Below are 24,254 nucleotides of genomic sequence, written 5' to 3'. Positions count from 1 at the left end.
GAGGCTAACAGGGCTCTCCTGTGCGTTTGATGTCAACATGAGAGTCAAATATAATCAATAAAACAAATGCATAAAAATAATAATAACAACAATAAATCTTAATCCCAGCTGATATTTGTTTGCTTGACGTTGTGAAAGCAGGCCACAGGATTTGCATGAAATATTTTTTTTCTGTTTTGTGAGACTTGGTGGGAGGTAAAGAAAATCTGTCATTGAAAGAGGGCAAAGGGCAAAGGAAAAAAGACGGAGAGAGAGAAAAAGAGGTAGAAAGAGAGTATTAAAATAGACTGATTGTCACATTTAGGAAATTATTTAAATAATTCAATTTGTTATATGAATTGCTAGGTGTTCATCCATAGCATAAAGTCTTAGGCAAATATAAAATCCAGCTTTGATTTGGCTGAATACCAACTGAAGGCAATAAAAAATTTTCTTTGTGAAAAATCTCATCATATCCCTCAGTCCACTTGTTTTCTGAAGCCTTTGCAGTACAACTGCACCTCTGCAACAGTTATAAATCAGTTCTGAAGACATGTTAGTGCTAAATCTTGCACACACAGCTAGATTTAAAATTTCATAAGCAAATTCACTGTCTATGCAGTTCACTCTCACAAAAAAGAGTTCTTGTTTGTACCAAAAGGAGCTCTTTCCTATAGAGGTACCCACTTATGTGCCAAAGTAGGTCTATGTACAACCCTCCATAATAAAGGTTTTATGTATAACATCTTCAAAGGCATTCTCCATGACACCCTTTACAGAGCACATCCTCTAATGGCAAAGGGTTCTTCAAGTGCACAGGTTTCAGACTCAACCTTTCTTCAGAGAGTATGCTATGGTAGTTAAGAAATGTTTCTAATAGCAAGGGTCAATAGCTAGCTAGTAACTAACTCGCGAGATGATAAAGCCAGCTACAGAGCCTTGTTAGCTACCTTCATAGCTGAGAAAGCTACATACAAGGCTACTAAGTTAACTAACATACCAGTAACTTGCACGTATGCATGTATACAATGTGACAAAGTACATAATCACATAATAGCCATATGTCCAATAAGGGATCAGTATGTCCAAATGACACCAGAATTGGAATTGGAAGGATGTAGGTTGTGCAGAGATAGCATCTCTGCAGTTACTTCTGCTCTGGAACTAGTGAACCCCCATATATTTCTAATGCACCCACACAGTGATTTTGTTCTGGAACTGGCCAGGCCAGTTCAGAACACAGAGTGTATTCGTGGAAACACTAGGTTCAGTTTTCATTTTTAGTGTAATTTAAGGCCAAGTGATCACTTGCTGTTTGCCACAGTGGAACTTGGTTGTGGTGATTGAACATGAATATTTCAAACTGAATTCTCTCTAAGCATTGTGTTTAACCGGAAGGGGATTTTCCATACTGGGAATCAAAAAATGGCTCATTGTGCCAGAAACAAGAAACTATTTTGGCAAAACTCCCGTACACTGTGTAAGAAAGCATGTGCCTCGTTACAATGGTAACGTATGCCAGTAGTTGATTGTCCTCATGTTTTGCCGGGTTTCTATAAAAAGTGATTTTTCTTCCTGGTGTTTTTATCCTGTGGAACATTTCCTGTTAGCTTGTTGAAAGCTGAACAGCTGGAAGGAAGGGAAATGAGAGCGGAGGCAGCTTGTGTGAGAGAGGCAGAAATGAGAGTGGAGGCAGCTTGTGTGAGAGAGGCAGAAATGAGAGTGGAGGCAGCTTGTGTGAGAGAGGCAGAAATGCTGCAAGCCCTGCTGGGAAGGAGAGGAGCTACAACTTAACCCTCAGAGAGACAGCTGTCTGTCTGTATTCTCCCTTCTCCCAGCTGTCTATGTGACTGGCTCCAGAAACCCACAGCCCTGGTAGGCCACACGCGCTGGCAGCTGCCCGTCATGCAGGACTGGATGGAGACATTCCAGTAAGCCACTTGGCTTGGGGTGTTTCTCCATGACCTTTCATTGAGAAACAGTGATGGATTTTGGAGACAGAGCACACATGGAATTTAATAATATTTGTTGTGTGAGTACATTTCAGTTAACAGACATTGTCTGTAGAAAAACATGGAGAGTGTGCACAAGCTGGCTAGGGCAACTGACTGAACAATCAGGTCACTGGTGTGAATTCTGGATGGCTCTAATGCAGAAAAGCAAGGGACTCATTTTGCTCCGTTTCTAACTGAGCTAGAAAATGTGTGTTAGAGAATGTGTCTCTGTGACCTGAAGACTGACCAGTCTGTGATGGCCAGCTATGCAGTGAAGTAACGGATTAAAATCTCTGCCTGCATGCCTGATTTTGAATCGGAATACTTTCTTAATTAAATAAAGTTGTAAGGTGCTCATGGATTAAAAATCTCCAGAAGATCTAGAATTATCCTTGGAGTAACCAAACTCTTCTTGGAGAATAACTAAGAAGCCATTCACTGTAAAAAGAGACTTAGGTTCTCCTGTAAAAAAAATACAGAAATAAAAACTGTATAGCACGTTTTCATTTTTAGTCAATGCCTAGATGCTGGGCTCCTTGTTTTCTTCTGAGCATGCCTGAAGACTATTGGCACAACCGATCTTACTGCATCCTGGTCACGCTACACACGCCCAACAAGTGCATACGTGCAGGAAATATTTGAATCAAATCCCAGCATTATAATCATTTTTCCTAATTTTTGTTAAATAAGTTCAACAAGTGGAATAATTACTTGTTCTATTGTTATATACCCATCCATTATCTATACCCGTTTATCCTGGTCAGGGTTGTGGGGGTGCTGGAGTCTATCCCAGCAGGCATTGGGAAAGAGGCAGAAATGCACCTTGAACAGGCCACCAGTCTATCGCAAGCACACACACCATTCACTCCCCATACACTCTCACACTCATACCTATGGGCAATTTAGTCTTCAATTAGCCTGCCTGCATGTCTTTGGACTGTGGGAGAAAACCGGAGTACCTGTAGGAAACCCACACGGACACGGGGAGAACATGCAAAAATCCACACAGAAAGGCTCAGGCCGGGATACAAACTCAGGACCTTCTTGTGCGACAGTGCTATGTAGCTAACTAATGCTCTCTCACTGTCATGTAAATCCTGGCAAATTTGCTGGCTTGCGTAGTTAGATATCAAATTCTAGCTAGCGAGCAAAGCAATGGTCATGCATCTTTTTGAGCTTGTCCTTGACTTCTACATTTAGCTTAATTTAAGTTTATGTGCAAATTTACTGGCCTAAACTGAGCCACTTTCACGTTGATTGCTCGAGCAACAACTGTCTTTTGCTGCCACCTACTGCAAAATAAAATAAAAAACGTTCTCCTGTCATGTCAGGGGCAAATTTACCTGTTTCATAATTTTAACATCAGCAAAGTGCCATTTTTATTTATTTATTTATTTATTTAATTTTTCATTAAAATGATATACCCGGCATTGACGTATAAGAACATGTGAAGCAGAGGATGACCAGCTTGATGTGGAAATCATACGGACTCTTGGTGCCGCACAGAACTAGCAGCACAGACCTCAGGCTGCAGACCTCAGGCATGAGCACGTCACATAGCTCACAGATTATGTAGTTCATTGGCTGATGCTTCATGCGCCTTTGATCTGCTCCCATAGGAATCCATGAATCCGGTAAACGGAAGCTGTGTGCATTTTTTGTATATGTCGATCATCGAGATCTCGGTGGCTGCATCACTGAACTGTTTATTGGCCGAATCAAAATGCAACCGGAAATAGACAATGTCATGTCAATGAGATCCCAAAACATCGCGATATTTCCTTTTCCTCCAAAATGGCGGTATCCATGAAGAAGGCAGCGCACGATATTCAAACACGGAGAAGAACTGATGATGTTTTACTGTCTGAAGGGATTGATTTTGCTTCTTTGCTTCTTTCACAGTCAGTGCAAGATGGACTCATTGCTTCTGGCTTCCAGAAACCTTCTCCAATTCAGCTGAAAGCCATCCCGCTGGGAAGATGTGGCCTCGGTATGGGTGCTGTTTCACTAGCAAACTAGTTGGCTAACGTTGTCATAATTTCTCCAGACCGTGAAGAATGCCTTACCTGTTTACATTCTGGACAGATGTGGCTCCTGAGTAAATATATCTCTCTTTGCGTCGCGGCACTTTCGACACAAACAATATCAGAAGCGCTATCCTAACATTTCTTTTTGCCGTGAGGAGTGTCTAACCCACAAGCGTAGACACGACGACACAATTACATCAAAAAATAATCTTTGGGGAAAACCTTATATTTTGTTAACTTTAAATACAGACCAAGTAGTCTGACTTAAGTATAATTCTTTGTGTATACTTGTTCAAAAGTGAACCTAGTATACTTTTTTTTTAGTATTTTAAGAAAGTATGCTATATTAGTGTGCTTATGAAACTTTATTCGGTCTGTCCGTTCACAGTTCATTTCAGTCCTGAACTGTTTGTTCAAATAGTAGGATAATAGGACAGCACCTTTTTCCCCTAATACCCCTCTTCGGTCAGTGAGAATTCTTTTAAGAGAATTCTATCCTATAGAAAAATTCCACAATGCAGTATATGCTACATCCTCCTCTGCTTGTTTAGACTTTAGTAGATATGTAAATGCATTTAGATCAAACCTACTATGCATCCAAAAAAAACTTTTGTCAATCACGCTCAATCTGTTTATAGTACCATTATAGATGATAATGGTAAATGGGTTGTATTTATATTGTGCTTTTATCCAAAGCACTTTACAATTGATGCCTCTCATTCACCCATTCACTCACACGCACTCACACACACACCAACGGCAAAAGGCTGCCATGCAAGGTACCGATCTGCTGGTTGGGAGCAATTAGGGGTTAGGTGTCTTGCTCAGGTACACTTCGACACGCCCAGGGCGGAGGATCGAACCGGCAACCCTCCGACTGCCCGACAACCGCTCTTACCTCCTGAGCTATGTCGCCCCTATAACCGCTCTTACCTCCTGAGCTATGTCGCCCCTATAACCGCTCTTACCTCCTGAGCTATGTCGCCCCTATAACCGCTCTTACCTCCTGAGCTATGTCGCCTAGCTCAGGAGGGAAGAGCGAGGAATGTTTTAAACCATATAGTGCAGCACCCCCTTAAAATGTAAACAAGGCATTCTTCACGTTCGGGATAAATTTTTACGACAATGTTAGCCACGATTCAATTTGTGCAGAAAGTAGCCTTACGTAACGTTAAACACAGCTAACCATCTAGCTGTTTAACTGAAACTGATAACAGCTGTGTAGCAATCTCGTGCACTGGTCTAAAACTGATCGCCCTTAGAGGCAACCTTTTAGATAAACCTACTGACAACATGCAGTGGTCTAAAACTGAGGGTGGCCATCCACACCTGTCACTAAGACAAATGTGGAACGCGAGTATTCTTTGTAAGGTTTACTCTGCAAGTGAGCTATTATTTCTGTATGTTTGTGTAGGTGGCTGGAAAGCCTATTCTGAAACCTGTGACTAACCTACGGCTAAATATCAAGTTTAGCAATGCAATAATACCGACAATAGTGGAAAATGTGAGATGTTCCACCAGATGCAGTTACAGTCTCTCAATTAGGCTAACATTCACATTTACGTTCAGCGTTGTTATACGGAGCGACTTAAGAGGAATTCAAATGAAAGGAAAGCCTGAAAAATGATTTGATTGCTCAATTAAATAGCAAAAATCCTATTGAATACACAAGCAACCAAAGCTATTGTGTGAAACGACCACCTGTCTTAACTTTCAGATCTTATTATCCAAGCCAAGTCTGGCACGGGGAAGACCTGCGTTTTTGCCACTATCGCTCTGGACTCGTTGATCATAGAGAATATGACAACACAGGTGAGTTTTCGGTATGGTCTTCTGAAAGTGGTGTCTTTGTTTGGAAGCTAATTAAAGTGTGTCAAGCTAATGAGTAATTCTGGTAATATAAACATAATCACATGTTGACCAATAAAGTGTTGTCTACAACCTGTAACATGAATTTGCCCCAGTGTGAGGGTTTCTGCTTGTCCAAGAGGGAAAATATCATCGCACGTTCTGTGTTGATGGCCTGTGTCTGCTGTATCAGGTTCTGGTCCTGGCACCCACCAGAGAGATAGCGGTCCAGATCCACTCTGTCGTCATGGCAATTGGCAGTGCGATGGAAGGCTTGGAGTGTCACGTGTTCATCGGGGGTACCCCTGTGAGCCAGGACAAAATGCGCCTGAAGAAGTGTCATGTTGCTGTTGGATCTCCAGGTCAGTATGCATCCTGTGGACAGGTAAAATCGGGTGCGGTAGGCCAGGGCTGTCTTAGACCACACTTAGAGTAGGCTATAGTGTGCAGTTCTGGGGGCTGTACTACAAGAAAGATATAGAGAGTCTGTAAAAAGTTCAAAGAAGAGTGACCGAATTGATCCCTGGTATGAAAGATAAAAGCTATGAGGAAAGACTTAAGATGCTTAACCTCTTCAAGCTTAGTAAAAGTAGACTCAGGTGATGTGATGGGAGCTTTTAAATTCATAAAGGGGATCACAAAGTTAACCACAAGAGATTCTTCAGGTTGAGTTCTGTTAGTACAACTAGGGGACATAAATGGAAATTAGCGAAAGGTAGATTCCATACAGACATTACAAACATTACGTAGCATTGCTTTGGAATACAGCTTGTTTAATTTGCCTGAGCTAAGATATAAGGCAATAGTGTTTCATGTAACTTGGCACAATTTTGATATCAATATTTTAATGGCAGGCCCGGATTTGACAGAATGACTTATAGATAGAGCTGTGTATGTGTGAGTAACTTGGCATTTTTGTTCATTGAAAACATGTTTTTCATCAGATTTAGATTACAGTACACACACATTAATAGTCATGTCTATTAACAATCTGTCTGCTATTGGAGACACTCTGTCAATTATGTTGCCATTTAGGTGACATTTTCAGTTACAATGGGAGGGGGGAGGGGTAAACCTGCAGCATTCAAATATTTAAAAGGAAGATAACTCATTTACAGATATCATTTAAGAGATTAAGAACAGCTAAAAAGTGTCATGCACACGGGTAAGATCGTACGTGCAAACAGGACGTTTGTGCTTTGAAGAGCCGAGCTCAGTTGGAAGCAGTGATTTGTCACTGGCACAAAACTGGTTTAAATCTGAATAGTGTATGATTAATAAGCCAATGACTTAAACTACTGACTTGTAATTCATTGAGATATGCATTGTGTTTTAACTGAGTTTTAATAACAAAGCTTTCTTTGTTGCCATTCATCACAAGTTGGAAATTTTGGAGTTTTATATAAAATGGAATGCCTCCACAAATTTATACCTCAGTGTAAAGTACAAAGCACAATAACAGTGTTACTGAATGTCCTTCAAGGTGCTCTTTTTCTTTGTGATACAAAGACAAATTGATAATGCAAGAGGGTTAGTGTTCTTGCCACATCTCCGAAAAGTAAATTGTTTTTTCCGTTGAAATTTTATCTATAAAGCATTTGATTTACAACCGAAAGGAATACTGTCGGAATATCTCATTTGCTGTCAAAATTGATAAATGCATGTCTGTAAATGGAACAGACCTCAGTTAAAATGCATTTTATTAATGAGAGGTGGGGTTTCCAGGATGTAGTTTGGTGTGAAAGATAGGGTGTGCATACTGCAGAGATTAGGGCAGTTTGCCAGGTTTTGACCCAACGCATCTCTGTTTCTCCTAACTGAAGGACGCATCAAGCAGCTGATTGAGCTGGGCTTCCTGTCGACAGCCGGCATCCGCCTGTTTGTGTTGGACGAGGCTGACAAGCTCCTGGAGGAGGGCAGCTTCCAGGACCAAATCAAGTGAGCACCACTCTGAAGCTTCACAGATCATTACGTCATCAATGTCTGCCTTTTTCTTCCTTCCTTTACGCCTGGTACATTAACTGTATCACTTATTCTACTGACTAACCAGGTACCCAGCTTTGTATTCTTACCATTGAACCCGTCCCCCTTGTCTAATGCATCTTTTATTAAAAAAATTCATTAACCTCTTAAGGCACAAGCCAAATTTTGCCAATCCTTGCCCATTTAGGGGGTACCCTATTTAAAGCTTTATAACTCCAGACGTGAACACCACAGAGACTTGAAAAATGGCTTAAATGAAGCAAGACATTTGTACAATTTACAATACTAACACAGATTAGTTTATATTCATAATTTTGGAAGAAATAAAGTGCCACACATGCAATTGTTTTGACAAAAAATCCAAAATAAATTTGCACTTTTTAAGTTCGCAATGAAATACTGCGAGATTGAATATATGCAGGAGGTTAAACTATACATGTGCTAGGTCAAAAACTTCTTGACCACAAGTTCATAAAATCTAAGGGTGGATATGTAGAACTACTATAGATGTATGAAGCAAAAACTAAGCAGTGTACCCAGCATCTCCAAATCTATCCAAAATGTCTAAATTATGCATTGCTGTAAATCATAACATATCCATGTATTTCACTACAAATCAACTGTTTTGACTCAAGAAAATCACTGTTGCATAATTTTCAAATGGGAATTATAAGCTTTCAGTCAGTACAGTGGTCTAATATAGCTAGGTGTCCAGAAACATATCCAAAATCTCTCCAAAATTGAATAAAATGTTTTTTGTCCATTATAAAGCATATAAATGAGCCCCTTATGAGGGTTTAAGATGAAACATTGCTATCAGATTAAAAAAATAATGCAAAAACATTGTCACTCAATGCGGTACAGTACCTAAATGTGTAATAATTAACTCGTGTGTATTTCTATACTCTGTACTCTCGTATGTTTTATTGTATGGGGATGAGACAACATGAAAACAATTTTCACCCGTCCACCACGTTTTGGCAATGTTCCGGCTCTGACGTCATCACTGTTTCATGCTTCACAAAAACTAGAGTTGTGATTACGCAAACAGAGTGTGATTGCGTAAGTGAATGCTATGCTAAGAATATTTTCTGTTACGCTGACCTATAAAACGCTATTCCGAAAGCAGAATTAGACATGTTATACATCGTTAGAAAGCTTATACTCTCGCCTACCGAATAAATGAATTGTAAATATAGTCAGACTGTACTAAAAAAGGCGACGACGCCGTAAACAACAGGTGTGGTGTTACGCACAGCTATTTTGGAAGATACCCAGGCGTCACAGATGCGCCTATATTTCCCAAACGGATTGTCCAAGACAATATATGACCACGCAGTCTCAAAAGGGACATCTCTACACGTAAAACCAACAGTAAGGTTTTATATTTATTCAATATTTAGTCCCAGATATTGACTGTAGAATGACATGGTATCATTTTTAAAAACTTTTTCTCGTTTATTTCGTTATTCAGTGAGCAGCGTTTTCACTGCTGTATAGGCATATCTTAGGGCTATTGTCGGGTTTATCTTGTTGCTATGACGGAATACGATTTTTTAGTGGTGAAAGAATATTTTTATGAATGCCAAGATAGACAATGTTGTCCATTATGTCAAGGGTGGGGGGTTTTTTTTAGATGAGACTGCAGGGAGGGGGTGTGTGTTAAATGAACGACGGGAGCGACAATGGTGGGGCTGCGAAACTCCGTTTTCGGCATAGTTGTCATGTATCGTCTACTAATGAAACTGAAACAACGCGTTTCTGTTTTCATCTCACACTTTGGTTGCAGTAGCACCGAATGTTTGAGTTTAGTAATTTAGGCACGCGGGTGTGCCCACCACTAGGGGCAATGCGCTAAGAGGTTAAGGAGATCTGACCTGGGACAGTATTTTGGCTGTTGATTATATGTAGTGTAACAGCCCTGGACGGTCCTGCTGCTACACAGAACCTCCTGTAGTTTGAGCAGCTGAGGGACAGGAGAACGTGGCTGTTCAGTGTCTTATTTAAAGAGTCTGTGGGACAGGACACAGCCTCATGACGGTTAGAGCAGTGATCTACATTCCTGGTCCTGGCGGGACGCAGGGTCTGCTGGCTTTTGCTTTCACCTTAAAATCAGCAGCCAGTTCAGACACAGGAAACCAGCTGAGGTGAGTTAACTGTGTCACCGACTGCTTTAATTTAGCAGTTACAGTGCCTTCGGAAAGTATTCAGACCCCTTCACTTTTTCAACATTTTGTGACGTTACAGCCATAGTCTAAAATTGATTAAATTCATTTTTATTCTGATCAATCTACACACAATGCCCCGTAATGACAAAGGGAAAACAGGTTTTTAGAAATTTTTGCAAATTTATTAAAAATAAAAAACTGAAATATCACATTTATAGAAGTATTCAGACCCTTTGCTACGACACTGAAAATTGAGCTCAGGTGCATCCTGTTTCCATTGGTCATACTTGAGACGTTTCTACAACTTGATTGGAGTCCACCTGTGGTACATTCAGTTGATTGGACATGATTTGGAAAGGCACACACCTGCGAATATATAAGGTCATGGGGCTTATCCTCATTTAGCAGTGCATGTCAGAGCAAAAACCAAGCCATGAAATCAAGGGAATTGTCTGTAGACCTTCGAGACAGGATTGTGTCGGTACAGATCTGGGGAAGGGTAAAAAAAAATTCTGCAGCATTGAAGGTCCTGAAGAACACAGTGGCCTCCATCAATCTTAAATAGAAGAAGTTTGGAACCATCAGGACTCTTCCTAGAGCTGGCTGTCCAGCCAAACTGAGCAATCTGGGGAGAAGGGCCTTGGTCAGGGAGGTGACCAAGAACCCAATGGTCACTCTGACAGAGCTCCAGAGTTTACAACCATCTTTGCAGCACTCCACCAATCAGGCCTTTATGGTCGAGTGGCCAGACGGAAGCCATTCCTCAGTAAAAGGCACATGACAGCCCGCTTGGAGTTTGCCAAAAGACACCTAAAGGACCCCCAGACTATGAGAAACAAGATTCTCTGGTCTGATGAAACCAAGATTGAACTGGTTTTCTTTCCCGCAGGTAATTAACTGAACAATTAGTGCTACTGATTGGCCAGACTCAGTCTTCACACCTGACTCCCAGGTAAAGGGAGGGTGGAAAACCAGCAGTTTCTCGACTTCGAGGGCTGTGATATGAGTAACAGGGGTCTACGGCCTTCCCCTGATTGCATTTAAGTACCGGTCTGAACTCACTGTTGAGCCAGTAGGGGGCAGTGTTTCCTCAGGTCCCAGTAGGGAAACGAATGCCGCGGTGCACTGATGGGGAATCTGTGGGGGAGATGCTGTTTTTCTGCCGCTGTGCTAAAACAGCCCTTTTCCCATCCGCCTCATTTCCCAGCTTCTGTGTGTCACTGGATGCCTTCTATCCTTATGGCCTGAGATCCCTCTGAAAGATATGTTAACCTTACATTTTAGAGCCGAGTGCTCTCTCTCTCTCTCTCTGCGTGACATCATCCAGCTGCTTTTAATTATTTAGAACTTTATTTTAAAGTGTCAAAAACCCATTACTGCGGTTTACGGTAATAGCATTGGAAAAATCATTTCACATTTGAAAAAGCTTGAAATTAAATTAGCACTTATCTCTTTTCAATTGGACTAATTTTATATTTCTCATTGCTAGCACAGATGGTGAAAATGATGTGTGCAATTACTGTGAAAAGTAATTGCGGTGCTGATGAATAGTCTTGCTTTCCTTGTTTCCCTAATTTTCTGCACTATTTCCCCAGTTTATAGTTTCTTCACTGTAAATGAGCCGTCAGCTGACCTTCTGGGTTAAACAAAGGTTAATAAATCGCTTAATAAATTTAACAGCAGAGACTTTATTTTGGAATGTGCAAAATGGATTGTTTGTGAAAGCAGCCTCTCCGAGCTCTGTCTGTTCTTCCATAAGGCTCGGGCGAGCTTCACAGGGAGGTGATGATGCCGGATTTCTACAAACAACATTAATTAAATACTTAGAAATGGAACATTTGTCATATGAAGAGTTTGCTTGGCCTCCGATAGCTAGTACCCCGGTGTGCTTTCCCACTGGAGAAGTGTGCTCCAGCTGCTGTAAATTCTCTGCTCGCTGTGTTTACAGGGATCTCTGACCTGCTGTCTCAGTGTCTCTCTGTCTCCCCTGCTGAATATAGGTGCTGTGTTCACAGTCTCAGTCTCTCTCTGTCTCCCCTGCTGAATATAGGTGCTGTGTTTACAGTCTCGGTGTCTCTGTCTCCCCTGCTGAATATAGGTGCTGTGTTTACAGTCTCAGTGTCTCTGTCTCCCCTGCTGAATATAGGTGCTGTGTTTACAGTCTCAGTCTCTCTCTGTCTCCCCTGCTGAATATAGGTGCTGTGTTTATAGTCTCAGTCTCTCTCTGTCTCCCCTGCTGAATATAGGTGCTGTGTTTATAGTCTCAGTCTCTCTCTGTCTCCCCTGCTGAATATAGGTGCTGTGTTTATAGTCTCAGTCTCTCTCTGTCTCCCCTGCTGAATATAGGTGCTGTGTTTATAGTCTCAGTGTCTCTGTCTCCCCTGCTGAATATTGGTGCTGTGTTTATAGTCTCAGTCTCTCTCCGTCTCCCCTGCTGAATATAGGTGCTGTGTTCAGTCTCAGTGTCTCTGTCTCCCCTGCTGAATATAGGTGCTGTGTTTACAGTCTCAGTGTCTCTGTCTCCCCTGCTGAATATAGGTGCTGTGTTTATAGTCTCAGTCTCTCTGTCTTCCCTGCTGAATATAGGTGCTGTGTTCAGTCTCAGTGTCTCTGTCTCCCCTGCTGAATATAGGTGCTGTGTTTATAGTCTCAGTCTCTCTCAGTCTCCTCTGCTCAATATAGGTGCTGTGTTTACAGTCTCAGTGTCTCTCTCTGTCTCCCCTGCTGAATATAGGTGCTGTGTTTATAGTCTCAGGGTCTCTCTCTGTCTCCCCTGCTGAATATAGGTGCTGTGTTTACAGTCTCAGTGTCTCTCTCTGTCTCCCCTGCTGAATATAGGTGCTGTGTTTACAGTCTCAGTGTCTCTCTCGGTCTTCCCTGCTGAATATAGGTGCTGTGTTTACAGTCTCAGTGTCTCTCTCTGTCTTCCCTGCTGAATATAGGTGCTGTGTTTACAGTCTCAGTGTCTCTGTCTCCCCTGCTGAATATAGGTGCTGTGTTTACAGTCTCAGTGTCTCTCTCTGTCTTCCCTGCTGAATATAGGTGCTGTGTTTACAGTCTCAGTGTCTCTCTCTGTCTTCCCTGCTGAATATAGGTGCTGTGTTTACAGTCTCAGTGTCTCTGTCTCCCCTGCTGAATATAGGTGCTGTGTTTACAGTCTCAGTGTCTCTCTCTGTCTCCCCTGCTGAATATAGGTGCTGTTTATAGTCTCAGTCTCTCTGTATCCCCTGCTGAATATAGGTGCTCTGTTTATAGTCTCAGTCTCTCTCCGTCTCCCCTGCTGAATATAGGTGCTGTGTTCAGTCTCAGTGTCTCTCTCTGTCTTCCCTGCTGAATATAGGTGCTGTGTTTACAGTCTCAGTGTCTCTCTCTCTGTCTCCCCTGCTGAATATAGGTGCTGTGTTTATAGTCTCAGTCTCTCTGTCTCCCCTGCTGAATATAGGTGCTGTGTTTACAGTCTCAGTGTCTCTCTCTGTCTTCCCAGCTGAATATAGGTGCTGTGTTTACAGTCTGTGTCTCTCTCTGTCTTCCCTGCTGAATATAGGTGCTGTGTTTACAGTCTCAGTGTCTCTGTCTCCCCTGCTGAATATAGGTGCTGTGTTTACAGTCTCAGTGTCTCTCTCTGTCTCCCCTGCTGAATATAGGTGCTGTGTTTACAGTCTCAGTGTCTCTCTCTGTCTTCCCTGCTGAATATAGGTGCTGTGTTTACAGTCTCAGTGTCTCTGTCTCCCCTGCTGAATATAGGTGCTGTGTTTACAGTCTCAGTGTCTCTCTCTGTCTCCCCTGCTGAATATAGGTGCTGTGTTTACAGTCTCAGTCTCTCTCTGTCTCCCCTGCTGAATATAGGTGCTGTGTTCAGTCTCAGTCTCTCTCAGTCTCCCCTGCTGAATATAGGTGCTGTGTTTAGTCTCTGTCTCTCTCTGTCTCCCCTGCTGAATATAGGTGCTGTGTTTAGTCTCTGTCTCTCTCTGTCTCCCCTGCTGAATATAGGTGCTGTGTTTATAGTCTCAGTCTCTCTCAGTCTTCCCTGCTGAATATAGGTGCTGTGTTTACAGTCTCAGTGTCTGTCTCTGTCTTCCCTGCTGAATATAGGTGCTGTGTTTACAGTCTCAGTTTCTCTCTGTCTCCCCTGCTGAATACAGGTGCTGTGTTCAGTCTCAGTGTCTCTGTCTTCCCTGCTGAATATAGGTGCTGTGTATACAGTCTCAGTCTCTCTCTGTCTCCCCTGCTGAATATAGGTGCTGTGTTCACAGTCTCAGTCTCTCTCTGTCTTCCCTGCTCCAGCTGGATCTACTCCTCCTTGCCCGTGAACAAGCAGATGCTCGCCCTCTCCGCCACCTACCCCGAGCCCATGGCCCAGCACCTGACGCGCTACATGAGGGACCCCACTTTCGTCAGGCTGAACCCCACTGATCCTGGCCTGATAGGTGGGTCCTCCCCGCCCCCCACCTTCCGCCCCCGCTTCGCGGAAAGAGGAATCGGCAGCTTCCGCCGGTGGTTATGGTCATATGAGGGATGTGCCATGATCTACCCAAAACACTTACCGGCGAGTGAAGTGGAGAGGGCCCACTGTAGCTTATTCTTAAAGGGATAATTCACCCATTGTTCAATCATTTTAAAAGGCTTCAAAAGAAAAATGTTCCTTACCTACAAAGTAGCCTACCGTTAAAGATGGACAGGATTGCAAGATTTTCATTTATTTTGCCATGGATCAATGTGGAAATGTTGGTCTGGCCCCTGGAGAAGGTAGCATTTTGTTAACTAGGCGAACACTGGCTGTACTAGCATGTATGGGTGCGCTGGGAGTTCTCTTGGACTGAGGGGTAAACCGTGTGCACGATGGAGAGTAAAGTGCGGTCTAATGAGCATGTCTCCGCTGTGCCGTAGTGAAATGCAGGAGGCGAAGGATGGGTTTAAAACGAGGGCGTGTGCATCGCTCACGCTGGTGGATTATGGGTCTTATCCGCGCTGGACGTGAGAGCGCGCGCGTGCGTCAGTGGGCCGTTAGCCGCCGCGCAATCAGCTCTGGAGTGGAGCGGCGTCGCTTCGTTTCCAGAGGAACGCCCCGTGTTGATCTCGCTGCGGCTGTCGTCACTGGTACCCATGAGGAGAGAGCAGCACATCACTCGATCCCCTGACCCCTCCCCCCTCTCGTTTCAGGCCTGAAGCAGTACTACAGAGTGGTCAAGTCCCACCCGCTGCCCCACAAGATCTTTGAGGAGAAGGTCCAGCAGCTTTTTGAGCTCTTCAGCAAGGTTCCCTTCAACCAGGCGCTGGTCTTCTCTAATCTGCACAGCCGGTACGTGCCGCGGGCTTGCCCGAGCGCGCTGGCCGATGGGCTGACCCCTGCACTCCGAGGCCCTCTGATCTTTCCAGAGATATTCAGACTGCTTATCCCTTTTTTATACGCTAGGCCTGCACAAAATATCGAATCGCGGTTTTTTATCGTAATAAGACCCGCTGCCATAGGCGTATAGGCGATCCTTCTTTTTTTATTTTTTTATTTAATCATACCTGATGCAATAGGAAACAACCAAACTGTCAGAGACCACGTGAAATGCTTCTGAAAAAAAAAAACCACCACAGATATCTCTTTGGTGCTGATAAGACAGCCAGTCAACAGAGAGGTCGTACAGCTTCTGTACTGTGCAGCCATAGAATATGATGTGGACGGCACTCTTTAATCTGCTGTTGATTTTCTTAGTTTTCATTTTCTAAGGAGATGCTCATGCCCAAGGGGGATTTAACATGGGATTTAAAAAAAAAACACATTATCCGTTTATACAGCTGTGGTATTAACAGAAGTAGTGCTTGATAAATACCTTGCTCATGGGTGCCACGCAGTGTCCCGGCTGCTGGGTTGAAGCTGCAGAAGGCGTTCCTTGAATCTAAGATGACCAAAAAAAACAAAAACATAAACAAACATGCCACTTTGCATAAGCACAGAGTGAGTATCTATTGATCTGGGAGAGGTTGTTTTCTTTTTGCTAAAACGGTATTTCTATCCTCGTCTTGTTTGGCTGCATAATTTACTGGAATGACGTGGTCTTCTGTAGAAAATGGGGTTTTAAAAGCTGCCTTTGATCGCTTGCTTGTATAATTAACAGTGGCCGGGTTGCATGTTTCCGACAGAGCGGCGGGGTTTCTGGGAAACAGGGCAGAAGGGGGGGGGGGTTGATTTGAGGGCTCTTCAGCTCTCCTGTCTGATGAGCCCTTGTGTCCCACAGGGCCCAGCACCTGGCCGGAGTCCTCACCGCCCGGGGCCTGCCTGCTGCCTGCATATCCGGTGAGAGGGGGGTGGGGCCAGGGGCAGGGGGGGGGGGGCAGTTAATACGAGCGATTTGTAAGCACAGACATCTGTGTGGTGTTGCAGTGTGTTGAAAACGCTTTATCTGCCCCCATAAATGCTCCAGAGTCCAGACATTTTGATTTCAGTTGTACACACGACATCCGTTGAAAAAAGCTACTTTGATTTATGTCAAAGGTTTCCTTCACTTTCAGGTACACACTCAAGTACACGTTTTCCCAGTTGAACTTTGTTTGGTCATCCATCATCTTTGTCTGGAACTTTCGGCGCTGCTTTTGTGTACCTTCAGACAATTGTGAATATCTGACCATTGTGATATCATTGGCAATATTTTGTATTGTGTGATTAGTATCATGGGTACAGTGTTTTATAGTTTGTGTGGTTAGTTTCATGGGTGCAGTCTCTTGTTCAGTGTGATGTACAGTGCAGCCTCGTGTGGCTTTTCCTTCAGGTGGTTTGAGTCAGGACCAGCGCCTGGAAGCCATGTCCAAACTGAAGCAGTACCAGTGCAGGGTGCTCATCTCTACTGACCTGGTGAGCAGCGTCGTTCTGCGGGGCCGTGGGTCAGCGGGCTAAAAGGCTAGCTGGCTCCCGCTTGCGCGTGTGGCGTGGATTTAACTGCTCTAAATCTGCTTTTTTCACGATGTGTTGCTGCAGCATTCTTTCAAGCCATTCTTTGACCTTCATATTTCTTACTGTGTTGCGTTGACGTGATTAATAAACGTCGCTTTAACCCCTTCGCGCAATCTCCCTAGTGATCGGCACGCCGGTGTGCCTAGATTGTTCAACTCAGTCATTCATTTCTCCTGCAACCAAACTATGAGTTGAAAAGAAAACAGAAACTCTGTGTTCTAGTTTCATTAGTAGACGATACAGGACAACTATGCCGAACATGGAGTTCGCAGCACCACCGTTGTTACGCTGGCTGTTCATTTAACAATCACCCACTCCCTGCAGTCCCATCCGCAACGACACCCCCCACCCATGACATAATGGACAATATTGTCTATCTGGGCATTCATAGAAATATTCTTTCTTAAAATTTGTATTCTGTCATAGCAACAAGATAAACCCGAAAATAGCCCTAAGATATGCCTACATTACATTACAGGCATTTAGCAGATGCTCTTATCAGAGCGACTTACACAACTTTTTTTACATAGCATTTTTACATAGCTGGATATATACTGAAGCAATTACGGTTAAGTACCTTGCTCAAGGGTACAACGGCAGTGCCCTACCCGGGAATCGAACCTGCGACCTTTTGGTTACAAGCCCAGTTCCTTACCCACTGTGCTACACTCCAATACAGCAGTGAAAACACCAGAGCCTTCCACAGCTCCAGGCCCTCTTTGGTGTTTCTAAGTAGGTAATTGGGCTTATCGCTGCGTATCATTTCAGCCTGCTCTTCTATCCAAAATAACCTCCTTTAACTGAAAAGGTAACTCAAAGGCTACACCTGGTGATTTAATAAACACATTTATCAATGTTAATGAGAGCAGTTGTGATGATGTTCCCAGGGTCTGCAGACTGCAGGACAGCGGTCTGTAGACGGTGGCAGTGGACTGAACTGGGCGATAGATGCGAATAATCGCAATATAGTCCTGCATATTTTTAGAAAGACTGCTCTGCGATGGTCCCGGTGTCCTCAGTGAAACGCAGCCGCACACAAGCCAAACGAAACGCAGCCGCACACGAGCCAAACGAAACGCAGCCGCACACGAGCCGAACGAAACGCAGCCGCACACAAGCCGAACGCAACACAGCCAAACGAAACGCAGCCGCACACGAGCCGAACGAAACGCAGCCGCACACAAGCCAAACGAAGTACCGCTCTTACGATAAACCATGCATAGAAAGTGTTACTACAGTTACTTTGCCAGATGCTGCAATACTAACTTCAGGTGAGATGTGAGTTGGCCTAATGGATAATGTTGTTATTGTTATTTGTCTGCTTCATTCAAGAGCCAAGTCAAAATGTAACTGAAACACTGTATCCATCTTCTCCCCCTTTTTTTCTTTTTTCTTTTTTTCTCTCTTTCCCTCCCTCCCTCCCAGACCTCCAGAGGAATCGACGCAGACAAGGTCAATCTGGTCATGCCCTGACGTCCCAGTGACGGAGACCTACAGCACCAGCCGTGCGGCCGCTCGTGATACCTTTCCACCGTACAGGTACTGAAGCGGCCTCGCACTAGCATAGGCTCGATTCGCGTACTGAGCGTACTGAGTGCCGCTCAGAGACGAAACGCTGCTCGCACTACTGAGCGTACTGAGTGTCGGGACCTTTCCACCGTACTGATAACATGCTATAGATGGTACTACGTGCTCGGACCTTTGCCGACTGGCATACTGAGCGTAGTGGGGTGCTCGAGCCTTGCCTAACTGGGGATGAGATCGTTGGTACTAGCGTACTGAGTGTCTGGCTTTCATGTCACGAGCAGTAATGTGCTGAGACCTTGGTCCTGAGCTACTGGTCTCGCCTTTTCTCTTTTTCTACTCTGACTCCACGATGCTGCCGGACCTTCGCCAGAGGAGACTCGGACTCCACAGGTCATCTGGTCATCACCTGGACTTCGCCGATGGCGACTGAGGGCCGGACTTCTGCCGTACGAGCGACTGAGCGTGCTCGGCCTTTCCGCCGACTGAGCGATAGGTTCGACCTTTCTGCCGTACTGAGCGTACTGAGCGTGCTCGGGACCTTTCCACCGTACTGAGCGTACTGAGCGTACTGAGCGTGCTCGGGACCTTTCCACCGTACTGAGCGTACTGAGTGTGCTCGGGACCTTTCCACCGTACTGAGCGTACTGAGCGTACTGAGCGTACTGAGCGTGCTCGGGACCTTTCCACCGTACTGAGCGGACTGAGCGTGCTCGGGACCTTTCTGCCGTACTGAGCGTACTGAGCGTACTGAGCGTACTGAGCGTGCTCGGGACCTTTCCACTGTACTGAGCGTACTGAGTGTACTGAGCGTGCTCGGGGCCTTTCTGCCGTACTGAGCGTGCTCGGGGCCTTTCTGCCGTACTGAGCGTACTGAGCGTGCTCGGGGCCTTTCTGCCGTACTGAGCGTACTGAGCGTGCTCGGGGCCTTTCTGCCGTACTGAGCGTGCTCGGGGCCTTTCTGCCGTACTGAGCGTACTGAGCGTACTGAGTGTACTGAGCGTGCCCGGGCCTTTCTGCCGTACTGAGCGACTGAGCGTACTGAGGTGCTCGGACTTTTGCCGACTGAGCGTACTGAGTGTGCTCGGGACCTTTCTGCCGTACTGAGCGTGCTGGGACTTCACGTACTGAGCGTACGAGCGTGCTCGGACCTTTCCCGTACTGAGCACTGAGCGTGCTCGGACTTCACGTCGCATGAGCGTACGAGCGTGCTCGGACCTTTCTGCCGTACTGCGTACTGAGCGTACTGAGCTGTCGGACCTTCGCCGTACTGAGGTACTGAGTGCTCGGGACTTCACGTGAGCTAGAGTGCTCGGGACTTTTGCCGTACTGGTGTACTGAGCGTGCTGGACCTTTCTGCTATGAGCGTACTGAGCGGCTGGACCTTTCCACTACGAGCGTACTGAGCTGCTCGGGACCTTTCTCGTACTGAGCGTGCTCGGACCTTCCACTGTACTGAGTGTACTGAGCGATGAGCTATGAGGCTCGGGCTTCCACTATGAGGTACTGAGTGTACTGAGCGTGCTCGGCCTTTCTGCGTATGAGGTGCTCGGGCCTTTTGCTCGGCGTCTCGGGGCTTTCTGCAACGAGCGCGAGCGTGCTCGGCCTTTCGCGTACTGAGTGTACTGAGCGTGCCGGCTTCTGCCGTACTGAGCGTACTGAGCGTACTGAGCGTGCTCGGGGCCTTTCTGCCGTACTGACGTGGGGCCTTCTGCCGTACTGAGCGTGCTCGGGGCCTTTCTGCCGTACTGAGCGTACTGAGCGTACTGAGCGTGCTCGAGGCCTTACAGCCGTACTGAGCGTACTGAGCGTACTGAGCGTACTGAGCGCTCGGGACCTTTCAGCCGTACTGAGGTACTGAGCGTGCTCGGGGCCTTACAGCTGTACTGAGCGTGCTCGGGGCCTTTCTGCCGTACTGAGCGTACTGAGCGTGCTCGGGGCCTTTCTGCCGTACTGAGCGTACTGAGCGTGCTCGGGGCCTTTCTGCCGTACTGAGCGTACTGAGCGTGCTCGGGGCCTTTCTGCCGTACTGAGCGTACTGAGCGTGCTCGGGGCCTTACAGCCGTACTGAGCGTGCTCGGGGCCTTACAGCTGTACTGAGCGTGCTCGGGGCCTTACAGCCGTACTGAGCGTGCTCGGGGCCTTACTAGCCGTACTGAGCGTGCTCGGGGCCTTACAGCCGTACTGAGCGTACTGAGCGGCTCGGGGCCTTACAGCCGTACTGAGCGTGCTCGGGGCCTTACAGCCGTACTGAGCGTGCTCGGGGCCTTTCTGCCGTACTGAGCGTACTGAGCGTGCTCGGGGCCTTTCAGCCGTACTGAGCGTGCTCGGGGCCTTTCTGCCGTACTGAGCGTACTGAGCGTGCTCGGGGCCTTACAGCCGTACTGAGCGTGCTCGGGGCCTTACAGCCGTACTGAGCGTACTGAGCGTGCTCGGGGCCTTACAGCTGTACTGAGCGTGCTCGGGGCCTTCCTCTGTCATAACATTTGACATTAAGTCCAAGGAAATTAGAGCATATATGCCAAATGCTTGGCCAACATGATTTATCTAAAAAACACCATGTGACAGCACTGTCTGTGTGATCAAAACTGTATGGTTGGTGTTTAGTATGCTTGTGTCTGGAAAAGCTCATGGTACTGGCTTACCTGGTGGTGAAATACACTTCATGTGAAATGATGGAAATGCTGAAACTGTAAGAAAACAACCTCAAGGTTAAGTGATTATAAGTGGAGCCGTAGTTGAATGCAGACAGGTTCCAGTTTGAGCTGATTAATTGGAGGTTCGGCCCTGAAGGTCAGGCTGAAGAGCTCACTCGTGTGCGAGGAAGCCAGGGTAAGGGGAGCCTTCTGCACGTCGCCATGACGACGCCGCTTTGTATGCTGGGAGTCTTTTGTTCAGATCCTCGCCCCCCCACCCAACCCTCAGATCTATGGAGTTTTGCTGTGAACTTGTAGAAGGGTAACTTAAAGAATAACCTCTCCTTCAGGTGTTTGCCTGCTTTTCTTCCTGACACTTGGTCCAGTCTCCTGTCCCTCTGGAGAGGAGAGAGTTGGGCACTGGAAGTCCCCTGGGCCTGTGGCTGTGAATGAGTGATTAAACGCTACAGGTCTTACATTATTAGCATGCATTTGTGTGTATGTGTGTATATACAGTACTGTGCAAAAGTCTTAGGCACCTGTAAAAAAAATGCTGTACAGCTAAGATGATTTCAAATGTACTTGCACATCCCCCCCCCCCATCTGCAAGTCTGTAAGTCTAAGTCATGGAAATTGTCCTTAAAGTCCTGGAAAATGATTTCCTAAAATGAGTGGGAACCCTGGAGCGGTTGTGTGGGTCCCTGTGTCCCTTTGTTCACACAGCCTGTTCTTTTTGTTCCAGGCACTCACGGGATAGCAGTAACCTACTGTTGCCATGGGGAGGAGGAGAACAAAATGATGGCCATAGCTCAGAAGTGCAGCCTGAGCCTGTACCCTTTGCCAGGTACGCCACTGCGCCTTGATGGAATAGTAAAATAGGTGTTATTTTTCCTCTGTCTCTCCTCATCTGCGGTAATTGGTTTCCTTCATCCCGCACTGCGTCTCACCTGCTGATTCCAGTTCCAAGTGAGAGTGCGTGTTTGTGGGTGTTTGGCCGTGAGGTTCATTCTTGCCCTCGGAGAGTCGCAGGTCGTGGCCGATGCCCCCTGCACACTCTGCAGCGCTAAGGCTGAGAGTAAACGCCGCGTTCTGGTATTGTCCCGTTGTTCATGAGTTGAGTGCTTCTCACAGATCCCGTCCCTCCGGAGCTGATGGAGGAGTCGTCCGACTGGGGCGTCACCGTCGAGAACCTCAAGGCTGAGCCTACTTTCGAGGTCTCCCCGAGGCCGGACAAGAAGAGGAGGCCGAAAACCGCTTCTGAGCCGAAGGCGTCCTGGGCCGAAAACGCGGGAACGCCAGAGAACGTTCCAGAAAGGTCGGCCTCCAAGAGGCCCATGAACAGCTCCCACGTGGGGCCGGGGGCAAACGAGGGGACGGAGAGGAGGCCCAAAAAAGCCGCCCCCGTTCCAAGAGCCACGCCTGTCCCAGAAGCCCCTCGGGACCAGACTCGGAGGGAGCTTCAGGAGGCCCTGCCGAAAATCCCTCCCCTGCCCTCCTTTAAGCCCAGAGCTTCCGTGGTCGCGTCCTTCGAGGACCTGGTGACGAATTACGAGAGGTTCATGACCGAGGGCCCGGGGCGGTCGGTGGAGATAATCCGTCAGTTCACTGGCCCTAGGGGAGATGACCAGCTGTGCGTGCTGGAGAGCAGGGAAATCGTCCAATCGCAGGACGGCTGTCCCGCAGGGAGGCATTCCAGCTCCGTCCCGTCTAGGTCACGGTCCCAAATCATCGCCCCGTCTAGGTCACGGTCCCAAAACCCCGCCCCCTCTAGGTCACGGTCCCAAAGCCCCGCCCCCTCTAGGTCACGGTCCCAAAGCCCCTCCCCCTCCAGGTCACGGTCCCAAAGCCCCGCCCCCTCTAGGTCACGGTCCCAAAGCCCCTCCCCCTCCAGGTCACGGTCCCAAAGTTCCGCCCCGTCAGATGCATATGCCAGCTCAGACACGGCTGCAGGCAGTGGTGGGGTGGGAGACCCGAAGGTGCCTGGCCGCGCAGACAAGACCCGACGCATCGAGCACAGAGAGAGGAGCCCGAGCCAGACCAGCAGCTCCTCGGTACCCGGCCCGACCGAGCAGCCCTCAGCGGGACAGGCCACCAGATGCGCTCAGATCCTCCCCAAACCTACCCCTCAGCCCCCGCCCCAGCCTCACGCTCGCCCCAAACACCGACCATCTCCTCAGGCTCAGAAGGCCTCGCAGGCCGTGAAGAGGCTGAGAGGCAGCAGCGCCGCCCCTGTGGAGCCGCGGGGCGGGGCAGCCGAGCACAGAGCGCCGCGTGAGTCCGGCGGGGGCGGGGGCGGGGGCGGAGCTGGAGCTGGAGCTGGGGCCGGAGCCGGGGCCGCGGCCGAGCGGGGCCACGGGGAGTACTGGCAGGCCTGCCGCCGAGCCTGGGACCTTTACCTCGCCGCCATGCCCCAGGCCTGCCACCAGGGGCACCACAGCGCCTACAGCTGGATGGCCGCTTACCGCATGAACGCCGTTTACATGGAGGAGCTGCTCCGGCGCTGACCGCGCGTCTGCCCCAGGGGCGTGCCGTCCGAGGGCTGGGGTACGCGGAGCTGCGAGGCAGGGGCTCACCTGCCACTCCTCCCCTCTCCCGGGGCCTTCCAGAAGATTGGCTGTTTGTGATGAGCCGTTACAGACAGGAAGATGAGAAACGGGACTGAGAGTCGCTGGCGGTCTCATCTGTCAGCTTAACTGGTGCTTCAGCGAGTCATACCCGCTGGGAGACTGCTTTAGGCTCTGCTTTTGAAAAATTCCCCGTGTTTAATTTCATTGATTGATATCTGTCAAGCTGAATAACTGATTAAAAGTTTTGGTGAAAAAGTTCAGCGGAGAAGATAAACTTGGACTTTTAAAGTAACGCTGCAGCAGCACCTCCAAATGTCGTTAAAAGTGATTGGACGCCCTTGAATACATGTGTCGTAGCAGTGATGGAGGAGTGTGGCGTAGAATGAGTAGAATGGTGGTGGCGCACTTTGATTAACTGTAATCTCCTGGAGGACTTAAGTTAATAAAATCTGATGATAACAGTCCTCCTGCATCCCAGCCCATATGTGAAGAATATTCTTTTCTTTTTAAAAAATCATTTAACTGCTCTGGACTGGATCATTTCCAACATGAAAAACTCAGTAAGAGTCTAAAACCCTATTTGCGCTA

General features: G+C 47.0%; 1 protein-coding gene across 1 annotated transcript; it reads left to right on the top strand.

The window, feature by feature from the left end:
- The first annotated feature begins 3,747 nt into the window (after positions 1–3,747).
- Positions 3,748–24,130, top strand: ddx20 (DEAD (Asp-Glu-Ala-Asp) box polypeptide 20). The gene is made up of 11 exons (XM_064297855.1): positions 3,748–3,963; positions 5,718–5,812; positions 6,042–6,210; positions 7,672–7,786; positions 14,284–14,426; positions 15,160–15,298; positions 16,227–16,285; positions 16,758–16,840; positions 18,365–18,400; positions 21,766–21,943; positions 22,231–24,130. The coding sequence occupies exons 1-11, from the start codon at positions 3,768–3,770 to the stop codon at positions 23,601–23,603; spliced, it is 2,586 nt and encodes an 861-aa protein (XP_064153925.1). The 5' UTR covers positions 3,748–3,767; the 3' UTR covers positions 23,604–24,130.
- Positions 24,131–24,254: the final 124 nt, after the last annotated feature.

The sequence above is a fragment of the Anguilla rostrata genome, chromosome 11, assembly GCF_018555375.3.
Source record: "Anguilla rostrata isolate EN2019 chromosome 11, ASM1855537v3, whole genome shotgun sequence".
NCBI lineage: Eukaryota > Metazoa > Chordata > Actinopteri > Anguilliformes > Anguillidae > Anguilla > Anguilla rostrata.
Note: the sequence above shows the minus strand (reverse complement) of the source record. Positions and strands in the feature narration are given on the sequence as shown.

Bases quoted from the DNA above. Each gene is read 5' to 3' on its own strand.
- ddx20 (XM_064297855.1), top strand. From the start codon at position 3,768: ATGGCGGTATCCATGAAGAAGGCAGCGCACGATATTCAAACACGGAGA. The intron at 5,813-6,041 runs GTGAGTTTTCGG...CTGCTGTATCAG, and splicing joins TAGAGAATATGACAACACAG to GTTCTGGTCCTGGCACCCAC. The intron at 15,299-16,226 runs GTACGTGCCGCG...TGTGTCCCACAG, and splicing joins TTCTCTAATCTGCACAGCCG to GGCCCAGCACCTGGCCGGAG.